The 17,448-nt window shown below is 36.0% G+C and overlaps 1 protein-coding gene across 1 annotated transcript; it reads left to right on the plus strand.

Annotated features, from left to right (window-relative positions):
• Window positions 1-9,515: 9,515 nt before the first annotated feature.
• Window positions 9,516-11,689, plus strand: LOC137737805 (F-box protein At1g67340). Its single transcript, XM_068477365.2, has 3 exons — window positions 9,516-10,185; window positions 10,331-10,493; window positions 10,631-11,689. The coding sequence occupies exons 1-3, from the start codon at window positions 9,905-9,907 to the stop codon at window positions 11,396-11,398; spliced, it is 1,212 nt and encodes a 403-aa protein (XP_068333466.1). The 5' UTR covers window positions 9,516-9,904; the 3' UTR covers window positions 11,399-11,689.
• The last annotated feature ends 5,759 nt before the right edge of the window (window positions 11,690-17,448 follow it).

Consider the following 17,448-nt stretch of genomic DNA (forward strand, 5'->3'; position numbering starts at 1 on the left):
ATTGTACAATTGGTCACTTTTACCAATGCTGTCTATTTTTTTTTTAGATTTACCAGTATATTAGGAACCTTATCCCACATCATTACAAATGAATTTAAAAATGAGAAATAAGAAAATTGAATACATAAGAATTTTTTTTAATAGTTCAATATGTGATTAGTTAGTTGTTTAAGTCCAGCTATAGTTTTATCAACTACCAATTTTAAATTCACGTTGCCTAATATTTACAAGTTGCCAATGTCCAATCATTTTCATGTTGTATGTTTGTAGTTCAAATTTCATTTTATTTTATGCAACGCTAAAGCTTTTCGGCCTATTGGGTGGGGGTAACCGAAGGGGGGGACAACACGGGGCAAAGGGCAGAGCTTGGAGTGACTATTTTTTGCTCTTCGACAACCCATCACTCGAAGCTCCCTCTTTGGCGACCTCGCCGACTTTGTTTAGATATTAATTCAAAATTTTTCATTTGTTTTTAAGCTTCTTCTATTGTTGTTTTTAGTTTTAAGTTGATTTTTGTTAGTTTTAAGTTGAAGTTCCTATTATATCTCTAGATTTAGCGAGAAAAATGAGGTTAGTGAAAATGATAAATTGTGCCACACATTGTTAAGTTCAAAGATTAAAGAAACTAATATGAGAATTCAACTATTCAAGAACTAAACTTAAGGGAACTTTAACGAAAAGTTTATAGTACTGTTCACTTAAACAAAAAACCACATTTTTACACTAAAAAGTTAATCATGGTACTATTCACTTTACCCTTTATTTTGTCATTTTTGACAACCCATCACTCGAAGCTCCCTCTTTGGCGACCTCGCCGACTTTGTTTAGATATTAATTCAAAAAAATTCATTTGTTTTTTAGCTTCTTCTATTGTTGTTTTTAGTTTTAAGTTGATTTTTGTTAGTTTTAAGTTGAAGTTCCTATTATATCTCTAGATTTAGCGAGAAAAACGAGGTTAGTGAAAATGACAAATTGTGCCACACATTGTTACGTTCAAAGATTAAAGAAACTAATATGAGAATTCAACTATTCAAGGACTAAAATTAAGGGAACTTTAACGAAAAACTTCTAATACTGTTCACTTAAACAAAAAACCACATTTTTACACTAAAAAATCAATCATGGTACTATTCACTTTACCATTTTTTTTGTCATTTTCGTTGAAACTCAAAAAACTCAAAGTTTTCAAGCCCTTTTAATTAGTTTTCCTTAAAATTAAATTATGGGTAAAATTCATGAACTATTTCTACAATTAAACCAATATTAAAATTGCATTCATTTAATTAATTTAATCAGTATTTGTGCACAATACTTGAACCTTGTTGTTAGGCAATCAAAAAGTGATTAAATATCATTGTCGAATTAATTAAAATTCATATCATTTCATCTCTAACCGAAAATATAAAAGTTCAGAGTCATTCGGTTTTTATTTTTCGCTAAATATAAATAATGCAACAATTTGTTTGTTCTTCTTGCCGTTTCTTATAGAACCTGTCTTGGATGAGGTAAAAATTAAATTGAAAATTTTAACGAACGGAGCTACAAACTGTTATGTAAAACAATTTATTTTCAGTGAAAAGCTTCACGGGAGGTTTCTCTGCGGTGCCCTGACAAGAATTCAACCAGCACAGCCAAATACAAACGGCGTTACCTAACGTACGGTTAAATACGTTGACCAGTTGACTCCATCTTTTATTTTTAATTTTTAATTTAATTTCCACGAAAGCAGAACAAACTACTTTTATGATCGAATTGCGACACATATGCGTTGAGTTTCAAACTTTACTTGCGTGGCAACTGAAGCACGTGCCAACACTTTGCCATCGATGACCAAAAGGACTCCCACGTGTCGAGGGGAGAGAAGAGCCGTGCATCAGCTGGAGGGAACAACTTAGTTGTTTTGTAACACCCGACAAAGGGGGTCCTACCGTAACAGCTCCGCCTTCAACAGATTCTGTCCAATTTTAACTGAAGGGTTATGATATCGACACATCATATTTTATTTCTCACACATTTTTTAAATTTTCGACCGTTGGATCGGATAAATTGAAGAAGATCATCATATAGAAATTATCAAAAAATGTGTAAAAAGAATAAAGTATGTGGATAGCACACCCCTTAACAGAAGGGTATGCTCTTGCAAACGATGGATTCCCCATTCGTGTACCATCTCCTCCACGCCTTAGAGCACTTCCACTCCTCTCAAATTCTTTGGAAGATGGTAGATTAAATTCCCTTCCACTCCTCTCAAAGGGAGTCGGTACAATATACTAAAAGTAACACTACATGAATGTTATTCTAGTGCATCGAAAATTACTCTGTAAGGAGTCAATACAATATACTTTTGGTATTGAAGGGTTTGTTATTATGTGCATGTTCCATCGTAATACATTTATCATGTTCTTATTATATGAGTAGATAAATAACATCACGTACGTTCTCTCATTGCTGCTATTAACCTACTATTAAACCAAATATGGGGATCGACACTGTGGTGCCACGTGGAATTACACTTGAAATGCACTCTAAGATAAAGTAACATGAAACCATGAACGTGAATTAGGAGTGAATGAAATCACCGGCTCTAGTGGAATGTGGGAGGAGGCTAATTTGTTTTGTGGTTTAATTTGCACGGCAGCTTGCGCTGGTTAACTTCATCATACTACGAGACAAGGCTATCACGTGATGGGACTAGGATTCTCTCTCATCCTCTTTCCATCCCCTTCTCTCGCATTCTCAATTTTGTCTTTCTCTTTCTATAAAAAAATTAATATAAGATGTTAATGTGACTTAACCGTGACTGTTCAAATAGGAGAGGAGGGAAGGGGCGAGAATCCTACTCCCACGTGATGCATGCTTGGAGAGTTTAGAGGAGGAGACATTTTTCACCGTACTCATAACACGGGTGATACATTACGTGTCATTCTATAAATGGAGGAAGGTTTTATTTTTAAATTATTAATTTTTAACAAAAGTTTCTCATAACACGTGGTGTACCACCGTGCTTTCTCGACAAGCTGAAAAAAACTCTCTTAGAGGAGAGCCTTTGCTTTTGCCTTTTGCATGTCTCGTCGCGTATACGTTTAGTAAATTTTATTTTACTACATCTTTTCCGTTTACTTGCTTCTCAAGCCACCTCAATACATATCCCAAAACATATAAAAACATAAAAGGCGTTGGTAATTGACTAATTGCACATAAAATACAACATTTTAATTAGTAAAATAAAAATTTGGGGTTGGCTTTTTTGTTAATATTCTTGGAATAAAAGAGAATAATGCTATTTAAACGCAAAATTTGTTGCACAGGTTTTGGTAAAATTTAACGTACAATGGTATGGTTTCTTTTTTTTTTCTTTCTTTTTTTTTTATGAAAATATACAGAAAATGTTTTTAATTTTATGTGTACAAATAAAATTATTGACAAAGAAATATGCATATTAAATCACACTTTATCTCGTGTGGAACAGGTATCACAAACCAGGGAGGAGGGAAGGATAGAAGGAGGCCACCTCACATAGCTCTGCACCTGCACCTTTGCTTTCAAATCCAAATTACTTCGTGTTATCTTAGCCAAAGCGGAGGAATTTCTCACGGCTACCCGCCACGTGTCGTTTGCCCAAAAAGCCTAATCCAAATCCAGCGTATAGAATGAAATATCTGTCGTGCCATATGAAAAGGAGTCAACGTCGAACAACTTGCATGCAAGCAAAATATTGCAACTTATATTATCTTTTACATTCAAGTGGAAATATATTAATATCCTAATAAGTGGATTGAGATCCTATTCGGAGCTCATACTTTAAAACTGACGGACTAAAAAATCCAGACCAATAGCAAAGACTTTAGACTAAATTCAATTTTTTAAAATTTTTATCCTCACACTTGACAAGAAATTTATGAAATTCCGTTACAGCGGACTGTCGATCAATTCATAATAAGTTAAAGTGAGCTACAAGTTTAATATTGACCTCATTACAAATATATTTATCATTCTCGTAATTATAATTTTTTAAGATAAGTAGCTAGAAATCAAATATCGCTTCACCAACTGATCAAGTGCTTTTTAAATTTTGTTAAGCTTATTAATTTAAGCAATGAGAGAAACCCCTTAACAAAAAGTATGATGCTCGTCCTGATCGGTTTTGGAATCTTCGTAGCTTTTCTTGCTCTAGCAACTTCTCTTTGTAACTTTTTTTCCTTTCCTATAAAAAAACAAAACATTGTTTTCAGATAGGACATTGCAATGCTTATACAAATCTTTGGTTCGTGTAATCCGACTCACCGTTTCCCTAATTCAAAACTTCAAATCCTAAACCACGATAAGTGGTTCAGTAAAAAAGTGCAAACAACAGTTCTATAAAAAAAAAAAAAAAAAAAAGGAAGAATCCTAAATTCAAATTTTATAAATTGTGAGTCCATTTGATCGTGGCAATGAGTAAATTGCAATTATCAATTAACCTCCTCTGAGTTTGAAAGAGTGAATAATTATAATTCGCCACCAGTTGTCCATCTTATAAAAAAACAAAAAGAATAAGAAACTCCAGAAACTCTAGGAGTCAAGCCGCTTTTCTATTTAAAACGAGTGATTAGCAATCGATCGAGATATAGAGAGGTAGCAAAGTAAGATACGACATCAACAATAATGGAGAATCATCGAACAAGGACCTTAGCCATCCCATCCGAGAGACAAAGAAACTAGAACAAAATCCGCAGATAAATCTTCTTAAAGAACTCAAAGCGAAGAAAAAGACTCGAGGATGAAAATACTAACACAAATGGTGAAAATATCGAGGATGAAAATAGTAACATAAATGGTGAAAAAGACTCGAGAATGAAAATATAACTGAAAATATCGATATGTAAATTTATAAAAATATTAATGCATACATCGATATCGTTGCATGTGATAGAAATTATGGATATTTACTATAAATTGGTATATCAACTTATTCACATTTAGTCAAAATTAGGGAAAAAAAATTCAAAAGAAATTCAAAAGTTTGAAATCTACAATGAGTTCAAGACAAAATTTTTGTAACGAATTGGTAGATATCAATATTCATTCATTTTTCTATATCTTGTTGATATAGGTGAGATTTGCATTTCAATCTTTTTTACATTGATCCTGAATTTTTTGAATATTTCGATAAATACAATTTCGTGAATTTTTTAAACATGGCTTGTCTTTGACCGCTTCAAGTTGAAGACATTGAATTTTTACGGAAATAATTAATTTACGTACGCACAACTCCCCTCCTTGTAAGTTAAGTAACCAACTAGCTAATCCCATTCCCAACATTAATTTGGAGATCATGCTTATCACCTAGAACTATAAGCTTTGTCAACCACTTTGATAATATTTGTGGCTACAAAACTATTTAACTAAAGTACAATAATTAACGTCAAATCATTTTGCTAATCCGGTCCAGCCGGCCAAATATAAACTAATTAGCTTCCTCAAATTAATATTTTGTACCTACGTACATTGAACACTAAAACTTAAAAAAGACCCGGCCAACTCCACTACTTGGAAACATTAAGGCTTACATTTCTATTTTGTGTTTGAAGAAACAATATTATCTATATTAAGAAGTTGAGGGAGTGAGCAAATCCTCACATTGGGCTGATCATAATAATGAGATTCAAATTATTCTTTAGCGAAAATCGAATCTTAAGACCCTTTACTTACAAATAAAGAAGAATAATACTAAACCGTAATACTAAGTGACAATTAAGATTTCTTTTATATCTTGATTATGATCAACATTAAAATGTAAAGACCAAACTCTGGAACGCTATCGGCTTCATTGATAGCGGGTGCCGCTGCCACCCATAACCCTTACTCCACAATCACCTTTTGGCTTGTTGGCAACAACACAGCCCATCCTTCGTCCCTACGGTGTACTCACCCCAACACCTATGATAAAAATTAGGATCCCACGTTCAGAGAGATTTGTTTAGTGTGTTAATAATACAGATTGATACATTAAGTATTATAACATTAATATTTAAATATTAATTAAAAAAATAATCATGAGCTAGTGATCCAGTGATAAATGGTAGATTGTAAGACTTCCTTCAAACTAAAAACTGGAAATCTTAGGTTCAAAACTCGTTGTTAGTGTGGACGTCAGACTTATAACCTTTGTGGGTCTTTTAAAACAAAAATATTTAAAAAAATTCAACCACTTACATAGTACACTGAATCATATTGCTGGCATCCTAAAAACTTTTCCCACGTCCCCACTCCACTTATGTAAGTTTTGCTGTAGTTTTCTACTTTCTACTTTCAGAAGGAGCCCAAGCAGGAGGAGGAGACACGTAGGTCCTACCATGGTGAAAGTAACGGAGGCAGATTGTTTGTTCTTCTGTTTAGATACCATTTTCATCATCTCTTATTTTGTACAGTCATAGTTAAGTCACATTAATATTTTATATTAATTTTTTTTTTATAGAGATAATAAGACAAAAAATAATAGGAACATAAAATGTTGACGTGGTTTAACCGTGACCGTACAAATAAAAGGGGATGAGAAGAGCATCCAAACAGGAGGGCACACAATTCACCTTCGAAGGTAATAGGAAATGGATCCTCTCCGGATCCCTTGCACCAAATGATCCGAAAAGTATCCCTTTCCGAAAGTAATGGACACGAGTGGTCGACATCACCTCCTTGAGATCCACGTCACTTCCCAACTTAATCCACCCTTTTAAAACTGCCTTTTGTATTAATTTTGATTAGGAGGGCGGCCGGGGCCTCTCTGGTTTAGGGTTTAAGAAGATTACTGGTACCATCCCACTACGCCACATACAATACAAGTCCACAACTACAAATACAGGTACAACTATATATTTTGAATTGATTGATACTGTTATTGCCTCTTTGAACAGTCGACCTCAAAAAAATGTCACGCCTGCCAGGACTTTCACGAATTTAATTTTAGTTTTTCCGGTTCGTTTCTTTTTCTCCTTATATATGTCAAATATAGATTCATTACGTTATCGAGGTGTGAATTAAAAAATTTATTTAGTGAGATCATGCTAGAATGCGTCATTAAATTCGTAATTTATCTAAATAACGTGTCAGATATTTAATCAAAAATCATGACATATAGTTTACGCATTCAATATATATATATATATATATATATATATATATATATATATATATATATATGGATTAGAAGAATGCAAGTTTCATTCTTGGATGCGAAATATTCTCCTACATGAGAAGGTCAAGAACGTTACGATGATTTTTATGGAGCTGGGTCATTTTTTTCGTTCAAATTGAGTTTAGATTTGGAACCTCAACTTTCATCAACTGGAAGTTAGATGACAAAGAAAAATGAAAAAAAAATATTTAGGCACGGTGATTAATTAGTTTTTACATATCATCAACAAAACCCAATCGCTTTGTAGTTTACGTTTTTGAGATTATAATAATTAATTGCAGGAAACTTTTGGTTTTTACGTTTTCGTTTCTGTTTTCTTTTGGTTTGATCTGGACGTTTCTACGTTCCTTATGCGACCACAAATCTCCGTTTCTCTAGATTCTTTCCCTGGTATTTTTCCAAAAGAGTTATGATTTAAGTTGTGCTTATCAGTTTAATCACTTTAATTAGGGGCGTCTAATGATTCAGTCAATACATAAATGTCCAAATACGAGTGCCAAATATTTGACTTTGGAATTGAGATTCTGAGACCTACACCACGCACCAGAATGCTGCATTAATTTATTACGTGCCACGTGATTATTGCTGGATGTCTTGTTACTAGAAAGCCTCCAACTAAAACCACAATTTTAGTCCCCACCCGTTTAGTGTAGAAATATCATTTGTTTAAAAAATAAAAATAAATAATCGCTATTCCAGTATCAAATTTCATTTTCTTTCTAACTTTCTTTTTTGGTGGGGTAAAAACAGGAGAAAATTGTTCAACGCCATATGACGTCTTGGTCTAAGTTACATAGATAAAAATTAAAACATGACATTATATTATTACATTGAATAATAACGTTCACAATGAATTCATTACATATATGTAAGTTCTTAATTCACGAGTGAAAATAAATGTGAAATTGTTGCACATGCAGGGTGAAAGTGTGAAAACATGGGCATTGACTTGACATGAGAATAGCAGCAGCTGTAAGGTGTGTAATCATGTAAATGGCCGTGCACGGAGGAATGGGGATTGTGTCTCCGATTTTTGCCGTAGGCATTTAGTTTTGTTGCAGTTTTACGGCGCTGTTGCTGTTTACGTAGGGTGGTGGGAGAGACTGTTGGGCTTAGCTTGTGATTGAAGTTTCCTGTTCACAGCTTGACCTAAGAAATTTTATATGAAAAAAGTTGCATTACTTCGAATATATAGATAAACGCTCATAACGATTTAAATTATAATTTTCTCTCTTATCGGTGTCATTGATGGTTAACCAAAACCATTACTATGTAAGTTATAAAAGTAAGTGTTTAGTGTTTACAGGTGAATTCTGTTCTTGTGATAAAGGGTTAAGGAAATGTGTGGTAATTAGAGGATCTGTAAGATAAGCTGTTAAACTACTCAAATTATATTAAAAAAATTAAAATTAAAAAAATGATTGAAAGTTATTTTGATGAAAATGTTTTTAGAACCAATCATTCGTAAAAACGCAACTAATTCTAATAAAAGCACTTCAAGTTCTTTTAGAACCCAAAAAAATGTTTTCTAAAAACGGTTTCAATTATTTTAAAATCACTTATGTAGTTATAATTTGTCTATATTCAATTCCTCACGTAGTTTGTTTGTATTTTTGTTTTCAGCACTTGAAACCATCTCAAGATAAAGCAAATGCATTCACAAACATTTTCGAAAAAGCACTTTTAATAAAAAAATTATTAAATTCTAAAAGAATTTAAAATGCTTCATACAAAACATTAAGTATATCTTTTCATCTTTAGTGAATAAGTTTTGGGTAAGCCGGATAAATACCATTGCCAAAAATATCACCACAGGTACAAGTTTGCACCATGTCAGCAACTGTGTCTCAATTGTCTTGGAAAAACAATATCTAAAATGGAAGATATTCGTAACGCAAGCAAAACAAAGAAACGCACGTCAACCAAAAAATAAAAAATCGAAAAAAAAAGAAGAGATAATTCCTCGAAGCAAAAAAGACAAGTAAAACAAAAGAAGAGTAACTGAACCTGTACGAATGCTGATTCATACGTTTGACCTTCGTTTGGCCGGGTCTTCTACGGGTGCGCAAATTTTGCTACCTGAGTTTGTTGAAACGACCACGTTCACCCCCCACACGCACACCCAATGCGTCCCTCTGACGCTTCTAAAAACAAAAAAAATATAGTTGTGTAGGGGGTAAAAACTTATAACCGACGCGTGAGTTTAGCATTATAACATCGGGTGAAATTTGAAAATAACAGAAGATTAACCAAGTTTAGGTGTTTTTACCGGTAACAAAATTAACTGCCGCTGTAACGATTCGGAAGATAAATATGTATTTTTAGGAGTGAAAAAAAAAATACGAACAAACAGTTAGAAAAGAGAGAGAGGGAAGAAGGCTCTCTCTCTCTCTTCTCTCAGCGGGTTCGGGTCGGGTTTCGAATACTTTAAATTTTGTGCGTTTTACTACGGAGAGGGACTGAAAAGCCAAAACGAACCGAGTCCCGACGGGGGACAGACGAACGGATCTGGGTCAACCCTGTTTGACCGTAAATACAGTAAAGTCCAGGGGCGAGAAGTTGTAAAAAGGACGTTATGTTTATTAAATGTGTGATTTAGTGGTCGCTTGAGAAATATATATTAATTTGTTGGAGAGCATTTGGCTCTGTGTTTCTTCCTCTTCGCTTTTCCCTCTCTCTTCGTATATAAGACCCCTCACTCCGCTTTTTATTCATTTCTGAGAGAAAATTATGAGGACCAGGGGCGGCGTTTGTTATCCGACAGTAGGCGGAGGAGTCGTAGGCGGAGGTGATGTGTGTTGTCAGAGGAAGAGGAAGAAGGAATTCGCCGGAGGAGAGCGGACGGTCTGCCGGAAAAGGAATAGATTCTCGCCGGGCACGACGACGACGACGACGACCACGTCGGCTCCCGATTCGTTCGACGCTTTGCCGGACGACCTCCTCATTCTTATCCTCTCGAAACTCAGCGCCACCGCCAACTCGCCGGCCGATTTCATCAACGTCTTGATAACGTACGCTCTAATTTCCATTAATTTTTATTTAAATTTGATTAATTTGTGTAAGTTTGGAGGTTAATCGGTTAGTTAGAGAAACGTGGTGGGAGTATGTTTTGAAATCGAACGGAACTGACGCTTTGATTGGATGGATAATTAACAGATGCAAGCGGTTGAACGGCTTAGCTCTCCATTCTCCAGTGCTCTCCAAGGCTAATCCGAAAACGTTTATCCTGAAAGCCAAGAACTGGTCCGAGTCGGCTCACCGATTCCTCAAGCTTTGCGCCGACGCCGGCAATACCGAGGCTTGCTACACTCTTGGCATGGTCAGTTCACTCCGAAACCCCCATAATTCTCATTCAATTTTTTTTTAATTTCATTTGATTACTTGTTTAATCGCGTTTTTATGAACGTTTCGCGGCATTATTATTTATTAATCATTCTTATTCGCTTGTCTCTGCAGATTCGCTTCTATTGTTTGCAAAACAGAGGAAGCGGAGCCTCGCTCATGGCCAAGGCGGCGATTGGCTCGCACGCGCCGGCGCTTTACTCTCTCGCCGTGATTCAGTTCAACGGCAGCGGAGGCTCCAAAAACGATAAGGACCTCCGGGCCGGAGTGGCGCTATGCGCGCGTGCCGCCTTTCTCGGCCACATCGACGCGCTGAGAGAGCTTGGGCACTGCCTCCAGGACGGTTACGGAGTGCGTCAGAACATAACGGAAGGGCGACGGTTTCTAGTGCAGGCCAACGCACGTGAACTCGCGGCGGTTCTATCCTCTGCGGCAGTTTCGGGAGTCCCCATGCGCCAGTTACTGACGTGGACTCCACTCCCTCACCCGCACCCTCATCCTCATCCGCAGCTGCGGCACCTGATCGGGTCGGGCTGCCCGCTGCTCAGCGACTTTGGGTGCAACGTTCCCGCCCCAGAGGTGCATCCGGCGAACCGATTTTTGGGAGAGTGGTTCGCTGCTCGGGACGGTTCGCCTGGACCGGGTTTGAGGCTTTGCTCGCACGTGGGATGTGGGAGGCCTGAGACTAGGAGACACGAGTTTCGTCGGTGTTCGGTATGTGGGGCCGTCAATTACTGTTCACGCGCGTGCCAGGCGCTTGATTGGAAGCTAAGCCACAAGGCTGAGTGTACTGCCTTTGAGCGGTGGGTGGATGAGGAGGGTGAGGGTGCGGACGATGACGGAGCTGCCAATGGGGGTGATGACGTTATGGCCGAGAGTTAAGAATTAGACGGTGACGGTGACGGTAACGGCAGGAAAATGTGAATCAAGACCGAACGGAAAAAGGAAAAGGGGAAACGGGGCCGTTTTGTGGAAATGTATGTTAAGATAATCATGGCCGTTGGAAATTTTGTTCACCTTTTTTAACACAGAGGGGGGTCTTTTGAAGGGAGCATTTTCTTTTTTCTGTGTTTTTTGGGTTCTTTTTTTGTACTATAGAGCAACTTTAGCCTTAATTTCGGTAAAAAAAAAAATTCCAAATTTATGAAAATTCAAATGATCTTTCCTCTCTTATTCTTTTTCTGTACATTTTTTTCCCCTATTTCCACACAAATTTCAAATGTTCCGGTTTCGGATCCAAGTTGGTGGCCACAATCGAGATCAACTGACTTAATCTACATATGCAAGATACATCTAGCTTAATTTACGTATGCAAGCATTGATTTTTTTTTCTAAACGATATTCACGTTTGCAAAATACATAGTTGGTTTTCTAAATGATATTACACAATTGTCTTCTGGTAGGTGCCAAATAGGTCATGTATCTTTGGGAATGTTAAATTTTCAAATTCTTTAATTTACGAAGATGTAAATTAAATTTTTATGCATACTATTTTAGTCAACTTAATTAAGTTTATATGTACAGAATTTCCAGTCTTTGAGTAACTGGTCATGTGACATATACCATTTCTAAGTTTTGATATGAACACACAACAAATCTCATTTATGCTTAGGAAACTAGGTCAACTTTTTCTCGTTTGAAAAATCTATTGTTTGGGCATAGATTGGTAGAAAATGTGATTTTATGGGGTGAGGAATTGGCTCGACTTTAAGGTAAAGTTAAAGATGTTCCTTATCTTGATGTCAAATAAAGAAAAGAGGAATGCTAGTTTTTTTTTTTTTTTTTTTTTTTTTTTTTAAATATCTTTTCTTTCTGCTTTTTTTTCACTATTTTTTCGCATGTAAAATACACTTACACATTAAGCTGAAAAATGAATGAAAATGATTTGAAAACTTTGAGCTTTAATTATAAAGACAAAATAAAGGGTAAAGTGAATAGTACCAGGATTGACTTTTTAGTGTAAAAATAAGGTTTTTCGTTAATACCGGAAGCTTTTCGTTAAACTTTCCAAAAAATTAATGTTCTTAAAAAATTAAAAACATGAAAATTTTTTTGAACAAAATATACTATCTACATTAAGGGGAAAGAGAGCGGACTTAGTCTCATAATAGTTTAATATTGTTTAAAATCGCTTTTGGCGATAATTGAACTTAAGATCTCTCTTCTACAAGTGAAGAGGAATATCACTAAACCATAAAACTAAATAACAAAACATAATAATATATTAAAACCCAAACAAAAACCAAATTCGACATGGGTATTGCATGTAAATATCGTATAGATAGCCCAATTGACGACATGAGCATGCATGCATGTTTTAAAGTCGTGATTGTTTTGAGGTGAAAACTTGGGGTTTATAGATTAGGATTTGGAAGTGCATGAAAGGCTAAGTATACGAGGCGGAGGGATTGGCAGGCGGCGATGAAGGGGAGTCGAAGGTGGTGTCTGAGTGGAGGTTGAGGGTTTGGATTTGGAGAATGGAAGATAGAAAGAGCACAAGCAATGAGCAATTTATGCGGCAGACACCCAAAGGATGTGTTGATCATCGCACTTGCTTTTAGGTGGTAAAAAAGGGTCAGAACACACATTTAAGTGATTGGCAAAGAACAATAGGAAGGGAAAGTAAAACTAACAAAAAGCTATTAGAATTACAATGTTGTTATATTGTTTTTTAATAATACTTGCCTACTCAAAAATGAATAAAAGTTCCCGCTAAAAGATTTTCATTGATGATTTTTATAACTTCGTGTTTAAGATTAGAATTGTTCATATTATAAATCACTCTATAAAGATCATCTCTGAAAAAAAAATCAATTAAAATTAAGGTCGTTTGGTTATCGAACTGTATAAAAACATATGAACGGAATTGGTAAAAACATTATGAACTGTCTATATATTTGCTACAATAGATTGACTAAAAGACTTATTTTTTATTTATTTTTTGCATATATGATCTTTATAGAGTGATTCATAATATGAATGATTTTAATCATATGAACGAAACTATGTGGTTCTGTTTGGGCCCAAAATACTATTGTTGGGCCGAGCAACAGGATGTGCTCGGCCCAAGGTGATAACAAATACTATGGGCCGAATAATACATCCCGGGCCAGTTGGCAGGGTCGCCCAAGTACTATCCTAAGTAGTCCGGGTAAATAGAAAGGGTCGAGGAAGTCCTGGTGCGACCAGGATTCTCGGCCGGCAAAGAATAAAGCCTCGAAAAGAAGGAAAATTCAGAATCCCAGTGGGAGTAGGTTTGATCGAGTTAGAGTCAAAATGAGACAAGGACTCCCAATCTAAATCAGAGTTGGTCTCAAGGAATGGGGTGCTATAAATACAAGAAATCATGCAACAAAAAAGCCCCTTCAGAATCAGCATACAATTGCCTTGCGCAAAACCTCTCAAACATCTTGAGATTTTTCCTTTTCTTTTCCTGCCGACACACCTTCAGTTTGGATAAACAGCACTGTGGAAGCACCCGGCGAGCATCTTCAGTTTGGATAAACAGCACTGCTGCCGCAGAATCAATCGACCGAGAAGCACCTTCAGTTTGGATAAACAGCACTGCGTCGAGGTCGACCAGTTATCTATCTGAGTCTCGGCCGAGAAGGGTTTTCGAACCTTTGTTGGCAGAGGTCACCTTACTAGCCTTCCCGGCATAGTCAGGTGTTACGAATTGCATTACTCGGCGTGCTGGACGCCGAGTGGTTTTATGATTGGATACTCGCAAGTAAGTTTTAGGGTTCGGCATTCCGACGGCCGAACTACGTTTACCATCAAAACATACATCACGTTTGAGTACCTGTGCCCATATAGTTTGGTCTCGATTCGACGTGCTTATACTCTTACGAATATAATCACAGTGACCGAATCGGGCTCCGACGATTTGTGAACTTCGCAGAATTAGTAGCCTTGTCTTCAGGCTGTAGAACCCAGAGACCCAGAGACCGAGAGTGTTCCTTCCTCGGTCGCAATCGCAAGATAGAAGTCAACAACGCGCTCAACGCAACATCAACAAATTTTACTCCTCGGCCAAGCTCGGCCGACGAGTTGGCACGCCTCGCATTCGACCGAAGGACGTAGTTAGCTTACTAGTTACTCGGCCTGCGCGCCACGTAGGTTTTGTAATTTTTTGAGTCAACAGGTTCAAACACGAAGAATTTTGAATACGAGTTCCTACTCATTCTTGAGTAGTCAAGTGTTGGTTTTTTTTTTTTTTTTTGGTACTATAATTAAGTAGATCTTAGATTTGACTTCAGTATATGACTACAAGTTAATAATACTAACATATTGTGTGACCTAATTTAATCCATTTTTAGGTTGTTTTAGTGGGAAAAAAATGAGAAGAAGGAAAGGGGAGTAGAAATAGTGGGAGTGGGGAAAAAAGATGTCCAATTTGGGAAGTGGCGGCCATTGTTGTTTTTCGGGATGAGTCAATTATGTTCACAAAACCAAATCAAGTGGAGAAAATAACAACCCAAAATTAAAACAGCATCTCTCCTGGTGGGAGGCGCACTTGTTTTTCTCTTTAACACTTTTTATTTTATTTTCCTTTTTTCTTTTAGTAAGAGAAAATAAAATCATTGTTGTTGATATTATTAATTGGAGAATGATGAGGAAACTCTCTTATAGTGAGATTTTTTATCGACTCTTTGTCACCTCACAGTTTAACTTTAATTTTATACCAACATTATAAAATATTATGTTAAAAACATGACGTGACAGAAAATTTATAAAGAATTTCACTTTTGAAATAGTCGTTTTTAAAATTTCTGTTATTCACTCGACGTTGAGTTACGGTGGTCCAAGCCCAAATCATTAAACACATTAGTTGAGATCAGATGGGCGTGAAATTATAGCTCAGCAGCTCCATTTACTCTTTACAAACCCAACTGCAACTGTAGCCCAAATATTTTGACTATTTTTCATTTTTACATTCACCCAAACAGAATGTTGCCAATAGAGTGACCACAACTATTGTCTAGGGTAGTGATATTTATTTTTGATCGGTAAATGAAAAATTTTAAATTCGACTCACATTAAACTAACAATTTACACGTTAGATCGAAGTGTGGAACAATTAATCTTAAACTGGGTGGGCTACCTCATTTTCATAATGTGGCTAGTTGAATGCTAACATTAATATTGACGCCAAAGCAAGAAAAATTGGAAAGTCGCATTAAAACTAAAAATTAGAGCAGCAAATGTTTTACTCAAAGATTGTGTTCATTAATTGAGTGACCAAATATCTCTAGGATGCCCAGTGACATACAAACTTGAGTTGATAAAGAGTTATTGAGCTTAACTTGGGTGGGATATTAGGCTTAATTAGGATGCAGTTCGGCCATGGGTCATATTATCGATACAAAACTTGTAGCTAAAGTGGTTAAGAGTACTTACGCTTATACTTAAAAGTTTTGTTTCTTTACTTGTTAGTCAATAGTCACATGTGTGGTTGAAGTCCTAGCTAAATGTTTGCTAGGCATTTAAGAATAGCTGGTGAAAACCCAGAGAGCATAGACCTGATCCAGTTTCTTGCTTTCCAAAGTGTTAAAGCAAAGCCCACAGAGTCATTGCTTCCACCTCTGAATTTTGGTCTAGAAAACAAGTACAAAATGATGATGATGCGTCGCTGCACAAAAGCCGGATCTTAAATTTGTAGTTCATCTTATTATTATTATTATTACCACCTTTGCATTGGAATTTGGAAATCCAAAAAAAACCAAAAAAATTAAGAAAAAAGACAATGTTTAGTAAATGGATGTCAGCTTTTGAAAATTTTTGTCTCAAATGGATCATGCATAAAAACGTCACCATGTTTTTTTTATTTGAAGGAGGATTTTTTTTTTTGGATTTTTTTTTATAAGAATCTTGGAGATCATTAAATCACATTCGTTTATCGTATATCGTGTGATCATAAATTATTGTAAATTTTTTTATTTAAAATTAAATATAAACAATACCTAATAAAAACTAACCGTACGATTTACGATAAAAGAATCTGGGAAGGATCCTTATTGTTTTTGTTTGCAATTTTTGCTTTCTCTTTCGTTTATGCTTAATGAATTAAACTGGTTGGAGTTAAATTTGTATTGCTTTTTTTTGTAAATTAGTGAAGCAGGAAAGAGAGAGAGAGAGAGAGAGAGAGAGGGGGGGGGGGGGGGGGGCGGCGGCGGCAACCAGTTTCTACAAAAAATGGCGCTCATTCAATTGCCTTCTGCCTACTCCAACTCCTGTTTTTGAGTTTTGACTGCCCAAATAAGCAGTTTTTGAAGGGGGCCGACCCAGTTTCTCTGCCCTCCCACTTCTCGTATACTCTCATCCCCTTCTATTTTGTGCGGTCATGGTTAAGCCACGTCAACATTTTGTATTTTTTTTTTATAGAGATAATAAAACAAAAAACAATAATAATATAAAATATTGACGTGGCTTAACCGTGATCGCATAAATAGGAGGGAATGAGAGTGCATGAGAAGTGGAAGGGCAGAAAAACCAGGTTCTTTCGAAGGCTGTGTTGTTGGTTAAATAAGTGCTTTTGTGTTGTACAACCAAAAAGGTAGCTAGTAGATTAGATAATAGCTTCTGGGTATTATATGCACTTGAGAAGCTCAGCTCAAATTCTTCAAGTGCAAATTTACTGACTCATATGGAGCTTTTAGTTCAGTTGATGAACAATGTTCACCTTGCACTTGAAATTCTAAATTCGATTTCTCTTCTTTCAATATTTGTATGTATTAAAAAAAAAGAATTATTATCTTCCAAAATCTCATTCTACTCTCCAAACTTTCTATATTAGGAAAGAAAAATACGCTTAGGAGGAGTGTAAAATAAAATTTTTGGAATGCTAATAACACTTCTCTAAAAAAAAGCATATTACATAACATATGTGTTTATCATATTTGTCTACGAGCGTGTGATTAACAGCTTCAATT

This window comes from Pyrus communis, chromosome 13, assembly GCF_041283825.1.
Source record: "Pyrus communis isolate YQ-2024b chromosome 13, ASM4128382v1, whole genome shotgun sequence".
Taxonomy (NCBI): Eukaryota; Viridiplantae; Streptophyta; class Magnoliopsida; order Rosales; family Rosaceae; genus Pyrus; species Pyrus communis.